Source organism: Myodes glareolus, chromosome 26 (assembly GCF_982192425.1).
Source record: "Myodes glareolus chromosome 26, mMyoGla1.1, whole genome shotgun sequence".
Lineage (NCBI taxonomy): Eukaryota > Metazoa > Chordata > Mammalia > Rodentia > Cricetidae > Myodes > Myodes glareolus.
In genome coordinates this window covers 15392752-15404958 of record NC_142051.1, presented here as the reverse complement: position 1 = coordinate 15404958, position 12207 = coordinate 15392752, and the positions used below count along the sequence as shown (strand labels likewise).

General features: G+C 45.7%; 1 protein-coding gene across 1 annotated transcript in view; it reads right to left on the bottom strand.

Annotated features, from left to right (window-relative positions):
- Kcnmb4 (potassium calcium-activated channel subfamily M regulatory beta subunit 4) overlaps nt 1–7129 on the bottom strand; it is a 60114-nt gene extending 52985 nt beyond the window's left edge. The window contains exon 1 of the mRNA XM_048418345.3: nt 6468–7129. Within this exon, the coding sequence (XP_048274302.2) occupies nt 6468–6803 (336 nt within the window). The 5' untranslated portion in view covers nt 6804–7129. The remainder of the gene's footprint in view (nt 1–6467) is intronic.
- Nucleotides 7130–12207: the final 5078 nt, after the last annotated feature.

Sequence of the window (12207 nt, the reverse complement as noted above, 5' to 3'; positions counted from 1 at the left end):
CTGCTCAAAAACATCCCCTGGCTGCTTAGCAACAAAACAAACAAACACAACAACAACAAACCAGTACAGACATTGACCATCATTAAGAGTCGCGATTTTGGGTGGAGAAATGGCTCAGTGAAGAGCAATGGCTGCTGTTCCAGAGAACCTGGGTTCCGTTCCCAGAGCACACACAGCGCCTCGCAACTGCCTGTAACTCCAGTTCCAGGGGATCTGATGCCCTCCTCTGGCTCAAGAGGGACCAGGCACGCATACAGGAAAAGCACCTAGACACATAAAGTCATATTATTTTGAAAGTGATTCTGGACACTGGAAGGTCTATGGGGGTAATATCTACACTCTAGCCAAGCTTTATTCCTTTCTGGCGTTGGGGGAGGATCCGTTCTCTGCGTTTTCCTTTGTCTTGGAAGTCGTCTGCATTCAGAAGCTCATGGCACAGCTAAATTCAAAGCTACTAGCCAGGGCCAGTTGTGTGTTTCTCAAGCCACATTATTCTGACTTCTCTCCTATGTTCTACTCTGAAAGACCCTAGCAATTACACCAGAACTACATACAGACTTCACGATAATCTCCCACAAAAAAAAAAAAAAACCCTAAAGTTCTGATTATTTTATGTATATGGGTGTCTTGCCTGTATTTATGTCTGGTGTACAGACAGACAAGAAGAGGGTGTCAAATCCCCTAGCATAGAGTTGAGACAATTGTGAGCAGCCATGTAGGTGCTAGGAATCGAACCCAGGCCCTCTGGAAGAGAAGTCAACACTCAACTGATGAACCACTTTTCCAGCCCCTAATCTCCCAGTTTTAACACGAACCGATTCCCTCTATTAATTCCCCCCTGCTGGCTAACCAAGAGACACACAGATCATTAGGGCCGAGGAGGTGAGCCTCCATGGGACTCACCCATAGCTTCCCAGTGACCACCAAGCCCTTTCTGAAGTCAAGACCACCACGCTATTGGCCACAATTTCCCTTTCCACCTTCCCCATAGCAGTCACCTGCAGAGCCCAGCACACACATCACTCACAGAGCCTAAAGCACTGCTTGTGGCATTTTTCTCTCCCATGATCATCATTTCATTCCTCTTTCCCCCACCAAGATGAAAGCTCTCTTCTCAAGGCAAGAGTCTCCTTCACCATGAAGCTTTCTACACAATATGCCCTCCAAATGTCCCTAACATCTATCTGTGCCTCCCTATAGAACTTGGCATTTGGCCTTTTTTGATGGTTACCTATGTTCTATATGGCTTTCTACTAGACCAGTGGTTCTCAGCCTGTGGGTCACGACCCCTCTGGGGTCAAATATTGGCTATTTACACAACGATTTAAATAACATGTTTACGTAACATGGCAAAAGTATGGCTGGGAGTCACCACATGAGGAACTGTCTTAAAGAGTGCAGTATTAGGAAGATTGGGAATCACTGTATTAGGCCACACTCCTGGGGGCAGCACTAGGAAGATTGGGAACCACTGTGTTAGGCCATACTCCTGGGGGCAACACTAGGAAGATTGGGAACCACTGTGTTAGGCCATACTCCTGGGGGCAACACTAGGAAGATTGGGAACCACTGTGTTAGGCCATAGTCCTGGGGGCAGCAGTAGGAAGATTGAGAACCACTGTGTTAGGCCATAGTCCTGCGGGCAGCAGTAGGAAGATTGGGAACCACTGTGTTAGGCCATAGTCCTGGAGGCAGCATGGGAAGATTGGGAACCACTGTGTTAGGCCATAGTCCTGGGGGCAGCACTAGGAAGATTGAGAACCACTGTTAGGCCATAGTCCTGCGGGCAGCACTAGGAAGATTGGGAACCACTGTGTTAGGCCATAGTCCTGGGGGCAGCACTAGGAAGATTGAGAACCACTGTTAGGCCATAGTCCTGCGGGCAGCACTAGGAAGATTGGGAACCACTGTGTTAGGCCATAGTCCTGGGGGCAGCACTAGGAAGATTGAGAACCACTGTTAGGCCATAGTCCTGCGGGCAGCACTAGGAAGATTGGGAACCACTGTGTTAGGCCATAGTCCTGGGGGCAGCACTAGGAAGATTGAGAACCACCGTTAGGCCATAGTCCTGCGGGCAGCACTAGGAAGATTGGGAACCACTGTGTTAGGCCATAGTCCTGCGGGCAGCACTAGGAAGATTGAGAACCACTGTGTTAGGCCATAGTCCTGGGGGCAGCACTAGGAAGATTGAGAACCACTGTTAGGCCATAGTCCTGGAGGCAGCACTAGGAAGATTGAGAACCACTGTTAGGCCATAGTCCTGGGGGCAGAAACTCACAGCTTCACTTTCATTTGTGTGCCTGTTAGGCACATGAGAAATGAAACCCTTGATTCTCACCCACATCCACCTATCTAAATCCTCCTTTGGCCACAATAGATTTTGAGAAACCAGAAGATCAATTCTATCTATCTGTCTGTCTATCTATTTATCTATCTATCTGTCTATCTATTTATCTATCTATCTATCTATCTATCTATCTATCTATCATCTATCAATTCCTCTCTATGTCTGGATGTATCTATCATCTATCTATATATAATACATATAATTAATACATCATTTAACAATAACATCAAAGAAAATAACATCCAAAGAAAGCTACTTCTTTGGGAACAGATAAAGACTGGAGATGTATAATGATATTTTGTTTATGATCTAACAAATACTACAAAATCTTCAGACTGAAAAGAGAGCGTGTTCCTGTCTCATCCCGCCTTATCTTCCTCTCCAGTGCTGGGATTCAAGGCATGCACCACCACCACCCGGCCTCTCTGGCTAACTAGTGTGACTGCTGGGACTAAAGGTGTGTGCCACCACGGCCTGGGCTGGATGGCTGACTAGTGTGCCTAGCTTTGCACTCTGATCTTCAGGCGGGTTTTATCTGCTAGATCATAAACAAAATATGACTGTAGAGATGTTGGCACAACCCCACTTCTCCTGTCTTAGGCAGCTCTGGTCTGACGGATTTCCCCTTGGAGTACATCAATCTGAACACACAGGTCAAAGCTCAGGGATTTCCTCAGGTGTCACGGTGTCCTTCCATGTGCAGGAACAAGGCACGTGAGTGTGGGTCTGAAGGGCCTTTGCTAAGGTGACAAGTAGCCATCATGTCTTGATCTTTCTTCTACCTTTCTCGATGATCTTCAAGACAAATCCTGTCTCCACCCCTATTTAGGTTTTCTACGCTCTTTGATTTCAAACTATTGGTCTCTTAGAAACAAACTTTGTCTTCGCTTTGGATTCTTTTATTATCAAAGGGGGCGGGACCTTCAAAATAAAAACTTAAACACAGAGTCGGTCTCTAATCACCCCCTCATACCACACAGCGGACGGCAGTCCCTAAATTCAGCTTTCCTTTGCCGTCCAAAGCAGGTAACTGCAAAACCAGCACCGTTTGCAACTGTGCCCACTGATTTCACTTAAACTAATCAATTTAAAACGAGCTTTGCACACTAATTTTAAATGATTCCCTTCCTTCTCTTCTGCATTTCTCTGGTCTATTTTAATGCCACTTTCTATATTCAGTGGCATCTGCGTCTTTTATCTTGAAAACACGAACATTAATCACAGTGAATTCATTTTGAAGTGCAGTGCTTTGCTTGCTGAGCAGATGAGTGCATTTCCCAAGATGCTGGTGTTCATCTCTTGGGTAATAGTAGAATTACTTGCGCAACTTTGAAAACTACAATACTCTGGCCCCATCCAAGATCAAATCGATGTGCCAGAAAACCGAACCGGCACAAGAATTTATTTTTCAAGTTCCCAAGCAGTCAGTCCCACAGCGCAGCCATCGTTGAGGACCAGAGAGCATGGTGCACACCTGTGAGTCACCAAGAGCCAGCGCAATGTTGGGAGCAGCAGCAAGAAGCAGCTAACTCCGAAACTCAAGACCATGCTATGGTTAATCCAGACAACGGGTCACATCCCTAATCAAATCCTTAGCTGACTTCAACACTATGTGACTAGACACAGCGATTCCCTCGCAAAATAAGGATGAAAACACAAATAAATGGATCAACACTTAAGGATACTTGAAAGAAACCCTTAATGGAAGGGCAGCATTCTCCTCAGAGGCCCGCAGTTCAACGAGGTACGTATTTGTAGCATCTGTCCCCTCCCCGTCGTTTGCTGTAATGCTTTGAGGAAACTCCAGGAAAAAGTAGTTGCTCTATTATCTGAGAAGGGATTTCCTAACTGTTTCCTGTGATGCTTGGATTTGGAGAGAATGTGAGAGGTCGGTGAGACATGAAAGGAATAGGTTGGAAAATTAAAAGTAAGGTAGGTGGGATAAAGCTCTGTGTAGCCAACGGGACCAGGCAACGGGGACTGTCGAGTCGCAAGGACACCATAGAAAATAACCCTCATGATGCACCTGACTCTACCATGATATTTTGGGTACATTGAATTTTTCCATTACCCAATGCTTACAGAAATTTCCAAATTGAACACTTAATGGACAAAAAAGTGATGTTTGCTCTATAAATACTACAATACATCATAATTTGGACAAAGATGCATACTTGGCAGAGGAAACATTGCCTTAATTGATGGAGCGGCCATTCATCACTTTCTGGACCACAACATATGTCATTTTCCCAGTTCTGACAATTTTGTGGACAGTCTGCTTAAGAGTTTGTTTGGTACCTCTTTAAAGCAACTACTGCCAAGTTCTTAACTGGCACTGAGGGGGGAAATGAGATTATTTACAAGTGGAGAGACAGAGAACTTTAGTATTACATAAAACTTCGTGATTGCTTCCAAGTGATTTAAGAATCAATGTCCTAATGATTCCAATTGATTTCTATTGCCAGATCCTGCCTGGAAATTGTGGACTTGTTTTTTGTGGGAAATCCTAATTTCTCTATGCCAAAATTAGATATTAACCATATACTGGTATGCATATGCCCATGTATAACTTCTTATTGATTAAAGCACTATCTCAATAATAATTAGCAGTGTTTCAACAACTATGCCCCCTTCTGCATGACAAACTAAAGTATCTTCGAAATCAGTAAATGACTACTTGACATCTTTCTTAGATGTTTTCTACTTAATTCTGATTTTTGAAAAACCTTCTAAATCCATGAGAGTTCTTTTTCGATTACTAAACCCTAGGCGGATTCACTCACATCTGTCTTTGAGACCCTACCACTTGTTCAAGGGCTTGGATATTAGATTCTGTCTTAGAAATGTCTATTTCTATATTTGCTGTGCCTACATTATGGTCATTTTCAAAGCAAACGAGTCTTCATGCATTATCAGGAGACTTCCAATGAGGAGTCAATCATATTTTTAAAGAGTAATTACTTCTAACTTTCCAAATTAATGAGTTACTCTGGAGTTTCTCTGCACAGCGAATGGTGAGCTAGTTTAAAACCCTAATTCAGATTAATTTATCTTGTCATGTTCAAAAGAACGCGCTCCTGCGTGCACAGAATTCCTCTCCTTTGGAATGGTTTCCTGCTCGGTCTTCAAGCGCAGCCCTCACAAAGTAAAAAGAGACAGCAACTTAAATAAACAGAGACACCTTTAGTTGGTGACAGAAAAGACCGAAGGCATCAAAGAACCCTCCTGCAGAAGCAGGCGCGCTGCAAAGCTCAATTAGTTCACGGACTGAGGACAGTGCTTTTTATAAGTGCTTTTTTCCCCCTGGGAACTTTTCTGAGTCTCCCTCTCTGCTCTCCAGAAGCTCACAAGTCCTAACCAGGTTTTATCTATTTTTTTCCTCTTTTTTTTTTCTGCTTGTGACAACAAAAGAAGTTGTCAGGGAAGGTCTGTGCTTGGTATATTTCACCGAGAAGCTTTCTATTTTCAGTAAGTTTTACTGTTCTCCAATTGCTCCTGATTATCCCCACTTGGAGGTGGTTGGGACCCACGCCCATCAAACAAACAAACCGGACCTGAATTTCTCGCTGAATCTCTCACTGAATTCCTGTTGATCCCCTTCTCTCCCTTCCCCTCCCCCAAATAGCCCATCTTTAGACCTCAAGTTAAAATCCTATGTTTAGAACTCAAAGGCAAAGGTCTAAGACTATTCCAGGAACGAAGAGACCCCTCCCTTCAAGCTCTCAAAGGTCGCGTCATTGGGAGTGCTTGAGGCCCGTTGAAGTTCAGGCGCCGGTTGACCTTAGCAGCTGGGTCCTGGCTAACCCGTGGCTATGTTTAAAGGAAAAGTTAACTTTCTTTACCCCTTGAGTTTAGGTAAACCCGTCCTGCGGGTGCTGCACCTGAGCTTGGAGGGAGCTCAAAAACAACAAATGTTTTCAGAGAGACTCTGGGTACCACCGCCCCGCGGGCAAACACACCCCGAGAATTGGAGCCCTGCAGCTCCACAGATGTGTGCACGCACCTAGTGCCTCCTATGTTCTTCTAGCAAGGACAGTACACTCCAGATCTTCCCCTGGGGTCTATCCCCAACGCTGGGCTCGAACCCGCATCCGTTAGGCGGGAGCTCCCGCGTCCTTACCTTGGGGTTGGTCAGGAGCTGGTGCTGGTCGCTGTGTAGCAGCGCCCTGGAGTTGGACTCGGAGTTGTTCACGTATACCTGGACGCAGGGGTACTGCGAGGTGCCCCTGCAGTCGGTGCCACAGGTGAAGGTGCACTCGAACACCTCGCCGATCTGCTGCACCGACAGCACCGTGCAGTTGGCCGCCGTGGCTTGCAGATCCTGCAAGGCGGGACTGAGCCAGCAGAAGCCGAAGATGAAGAGCGACACGACGCCGGAGATGATGAGGAACAAGCCGAGCCGGATGCTCTTGTCTTCGGCTTCCGTGTACTCGTAAGCCACCCTGAGCTTCGCCATCGCCCCCCACTCTCCACGGCTGGCGCGCTCCCCGCCCCCTCCCGCCCCCGGCGCGGAGCTCAACTGCCTCGGGCGGGAGGAGCCGCCGCCGCCGCCACCGCCGCCGCGCGACAGCAGGGGAGTGGGCGGCGAGGGGGCGCGCGCGAGAACAAAGGGGCCGAGGCCGGCGACGCCCCCGGCGGCGGCGCTGCCCGCGGCCGGGCTCCCGGGTGCCACGGTCGCCTTAGATCGTCCGGCACCCCGGGGCTCCCCGAGCCCGCCCCCGCCCCCGCGCGCTCCGCGCCCCGAGCCGGTTCTCCGGCACTCGCCGCCCGCCTGCCATAGCCTCGGCCGCTCGCCCGCCGCCCCGACGCTGGGAGCGGCTGGGCTGCCGAGCCCGGGCTCCGCCGTGCGGGAGGCTGCTCCTCCCCGCCCTGGGCGCCGCCGCCCCGCCCCGCGCCGCGCCGCGCCCCGCAGCTCTCCCGTGGGCGAGCACCCCCGGGCCGCCGTGAGCTGCTCTCGGAGATCCTCGCCAGATGCAACCTGAAGAGATGGCAGAGAGGGCCGCGGCGAACGCTTCGCAACAACAGAGCGCAGCTGGGGAGAAAGTTAAAAGAGGAAAGAAAAAAAAAATTTAAAAGTGGGGGTAGGGTGGCGTGAGCATGCAAGGCGGGAACCCGGGTTGTGCAGCCACAGAGAGCTGCTAGGAGGCAGGCGCACCGGGAAAGCGAGCTTAGGTGGCAGCGAGGGACAGAGGACACCGGCGCAGAGGCAAGGGGATGCCCACGGGCGAGCGGCGGGAGCTGGGGGTCCCTGCGGATGCCACGCTGCCGCCGGGCCAGTCCAGGCTGAGTTCGCAAGACAACTCAGGCTGGCTGGATCCGAGGCTCAAACCTCTGTAGACTTTGCTGGGAAACTAGGTCTCAGGCAGCGGGAAGGACCTCTAGGGGTCAGACGCAAACAGGTGGCAAGAGACTTGCAACCTGGGAGGTGATGCCTCTTTCCCTGGCTTTCCAGATGTAGAGAGCAGAGTCTGTTGGCCTCTTTAGGAATCTTGCCACTGCTAGCCTGCGCAGGAATTTGCAGGTAAGATTTTTCTGGAGCGCGGTGCAAGGATTGCAAGCACTTTGGAACTGGTCCAGCTTCTAGAGTTCTTTACTTCGTCTTTACTGCTTCTATACCCACCCTGTCGATGTAAACCTTCAGCCTCTATTTTCCTAACTTTACTTTGTAAGTTAAAACTACTTTTTTTATCTAACATGTTTTTTATCATATAATCAAACTTGAGAACCGTTTCAAGCTACGTTTGGAAGAATAAATTTAAAAAAATACACAAACCTCTTCGTCTTGATTTGCCAAGTCCCAGATGAATGAGCTCATGTTTCTGGTGAATGCCAAATACAGAAACATGGAAATATTAAGCCCACTCTCCCAGACGTCAAATTCTTAGCTGGTTCTGTCTGAGTATCTTCCGATGTGGTTCTGACAGGCTATGGCGACATGTATTTCCAAACAGTGGGGAGACCTTTAGTATCTGTTTTCCTTAATGAATTAAAAAGACTGCTAGATTTGGAAAACTTTAGAAACCACAAAGATATTATGACGCGATAACTTCTAAGTCCTGGACCAGACAGTTCATTTTATTTTATATTTCTGTCTGAGATTTTTTTTTTATTTCTGTTGGTGTAAAGATATTTGTTAGAGACATATTGCCTATAAAGAAAAATGAGCTAGGGGCCTCGATACAGGGGAAGGAGCCTGGTCCTGCCTCAACTTGATGTACCCTGCTCTGTTGACTCCAATGGGAGGCCTGCCCTTTCAAAAGGGAAACTGAGGAGGAGTGGATGCAGGGTCGGAGTGGGGTGGGGAGAAAGGTAGATGGGAAGTGGGAGGGGGGGAACTGTGGTTAGTATGTAAAATAAATGAAAACAATTAATAAAAAGTTGAAAAAACAAACAAAAGTGAGCTCAATAGTTGAAGTGTCTTAATCTTAAATCGCAAATCTTGGCTGAGTGTTTTCCTACGACTGGTTCCTATCTGTATTTCAAGAGGGCAGCCTCTCCTAGGATCGGAGATGGAAATGAACAGGTAACAAGAGCGCTTAGTCTGAGGGACTGTATCCCAAGGCAAAATAATTCATACACGGTTCAGAAAGCTCTGGATAGAGCTTAATGAACTACCACACATTTCAACACCTCTACAGCTCAAGTGTTGTGAATAAAAAACCTCTCCCTCACGACTGTGTAAGACCCAGGAAACCATGTTCTGTCTTGACAGAAATGTTGGTTTAGTTTCTTTATGGTTATTATTCTCAAGGTGATGGAAGAAGCTGTTTCTCTCTGCCTTTGTGTTAGTCAAGCATTTAGCTTTCTCTTCTTTCCTATTTCTAAGTTGGCTTGTCTCCTGTCTTAAGTGAAGACACATATCTAAAGACTTCGCAAATTAAATCAACTCTTCTATTCTGAAGGATGCACTGGAAATACGTGTTTATTTCTTTTACTTGTCTTGTAGCATTCCCAAGAAAGGAAGGAGAGACTTGTTTCAGAAAACAGGTCATTGCCAACTTCCAGTCAGAAGGGCAGCAAGACCCTCAGGGACCCCAGAAGGGTAAATTTGCACCTTTCTGCTCCCAGGGGAAATGAGAGGCATCACAGAAAAGGAACTAGTCCTTCCTATGAACAGACTCTGAAAGGCACCATGTTCAGAAATAGTCTCGCTCATAGAATAATGTTATCCCCACAGCTCTCCTGATAGCCAGGGCAAGTAGCAATGAACTTTCATTTAGAAGAAAAGCAAGACTTTCCAAAAGACGAATATTAAAGCGTTGCTACGGATCAGTTTGTTTGGGGATCAACACTCTACACAAAGTTCTGTGGCTTATGTTCAAATCGCAAGATCCAATCTGGTGTGCGTGCAAGGAGGACTTGAATGTCATAGGAATGGAGCATGCTGGGAAACGTTTGTTATTTCCAGAATCAGAACATTGTGGTCTTTCTATAACAAACTTAGTAAACACTTGTATAGCTAAACTTCACGAATGAAAAAAAGTCCTGATTTATCACCATTCTCATTAGAATTCATGTCCTGGATAAGTTCTAAACCTTAGCAACTGACCATAATTAGATAAGAAGAAACCAGTGATCCAATAAAGGAAAGTATATAGAAATCTTATTTTCTCGATTCAGACATAACTAGAAAACTGAGTCATCTTTTATTTAATCTTAAAATATTTAGTTTGGGAGCTGAAAAGATGGCTCCACAGGTAAGAGCAGGGACTTGAGTTCTATTCCCAGCACCCATGCTAGCAGTGCCCAATCACCTCCAACTCCAGGGGACCGGACACCTGTCCTCTGCAGGTACCAGCTCTCTCGTGCTTATAAACAGACCCGCACATACAGATTATTAAAATAATAATTTCTAAAAAATAAAGGTTAGCAGGGGACCAGAGAAATGGTTCAATGGTGAAGAGCACGGGCTGCTCTTCCAGAGGACTGGGGTTTGGTTCCCAGCACACAAATGCAAGCTCACAATTGTCTGTAACTCGAGTTCCAGGGGATCCAGTGCCCTCCTCTGGCCTCTGCAGTCACTGGATGAATGTGAGGCACAGACATACATGCAAGCCAAACACCCATACACTTAAAATACAAATAAAGGTCAATTAAAAAGAGGTTTTCAGGTTTACTAAATGATTGCTAGCTTGCTATGGCCAAGAAATAAACTTTGCCATTATCTATGACTGTTAAATGCCTGTCTTCTTAGACGTTAAATTTCCAGCCATAAATACTACCTATTTTACTAAACATATTATTACTGAGAACACTACTACTCTAGATACTTAGAACATATTAGTTTAAAATTAACCAAGAAGCTCCGTAAGACTTTGCATTTCATTGAAATAGCAAATATTTTAAAAGTAGTTAATTTTTAAAAGTTCAAATTTGTTTGTACAAGGCTTTTGTTTACATAAAGCACAGATAAGCAAAATGCCAAAAGCAAAAAAAATGTAACCACTGCATTAATTTTTAAATTAAAAAGAGAATTTCATACATGCATATTGTATGAAACCCATCCCTCCCTCCAACTTCTCCCATACCCCCATCCCCTCCCACCCAACTTCATGTACTCTTTTTAATAGCACTGAGTTCACCTAAGGCTGCTCTGTGAGCACAGGCCATCCAGGGGAGTACAAACAGCTGATGCAGTCTGGAACCAACTGGAAAGTTCCCTTATCCAACAGTCATCAATTGGCCAGAGCTCTTCAGCTAGGGTGGGACTTCATAAGCCTTCTGCTTATCCTTGCGTAGATATTAAGATTTATGAAAATGTCTTAATTAAGTAGTGGTAGCGTTCCTAAATTCTTACCACTTCTCATATTCATTGACCATTTATGGGAGATACTTACTTATGTAGAAAGGGGAGAATCAGCTGTGGAACGGGAAGTTAGAAACCAAGGGACTTTGGGCCCAGTTCTGGCAGTGAAACATCTGACGCGGTTGCCACTATTTCTCTTCAAATGAAGGAGTGGAGCGACAATTGTTTTTAACATAGTAGAATTAAATTATAAGTTGATTTTGTTGTTTCAAGAAAAATTTGTAGAGCTATGTAATAAGCTTATTATTTGGAATATTTAGTAAAGGCATTCCTAATAGTCGTCAAACACAGAGAACATCATCTTCCACCAGTGGCTAACAGCGAATGGGTGAGTATCCTTGGGGGCATGGGCTTACACTTGCTGAATAACTGCATGAACTGTGTTACTCACAAATGTCCTAAACTCATATTCTTGTAGATGGAATCCTCTGTCCTGCCTGGTCCTACAGCCGTTCAGTCCCAAATAAACACACAGAGGCTTATATTAATTATAAACTGTCTGGCCTGTTGCTCAGACTTACTAATTAGCTCTTTCAACTTAAATTAACCTATAATTTTTATCTATGTTTAGCCACGACTTGGTACCTTTTCTCAGTAAGGCACGCTCATCTTGCTTCCTCTGCTGGCAACTGTATCTCTGCTTTTTCTCTTCCCAGAATTCTAGTCTGGTTGCCCACCCCCATACTTCCTGCCTGGCTACTGGCCAATCGGGGTTTTATTAAACCAATGAATGACAAATCTTTACAGTGTACAAGAGCATTATCCCACAGCATTTTCTCATGAGGAGGAACATATACAGAGATTACTATTTTCGAGAAGATACATTAAAAACAGATTTCAAATGTTATACAAAAGGGGGATATAGCTCAGCATCTTCACTATGAAGCCTTTGAAGGGCACACACTGTAGAGGAATGCTGGAGCTGATGACTTAATCTAGCTCCCATTTGTTCTGATTGTGAGTCACATTTGTATTTACCAAGGCTGTTGAGACACATTCCAGATCAAAGTACTGTTGTGAGAGATTAGTATTTAGGTTAGATTCAAGTTACAAA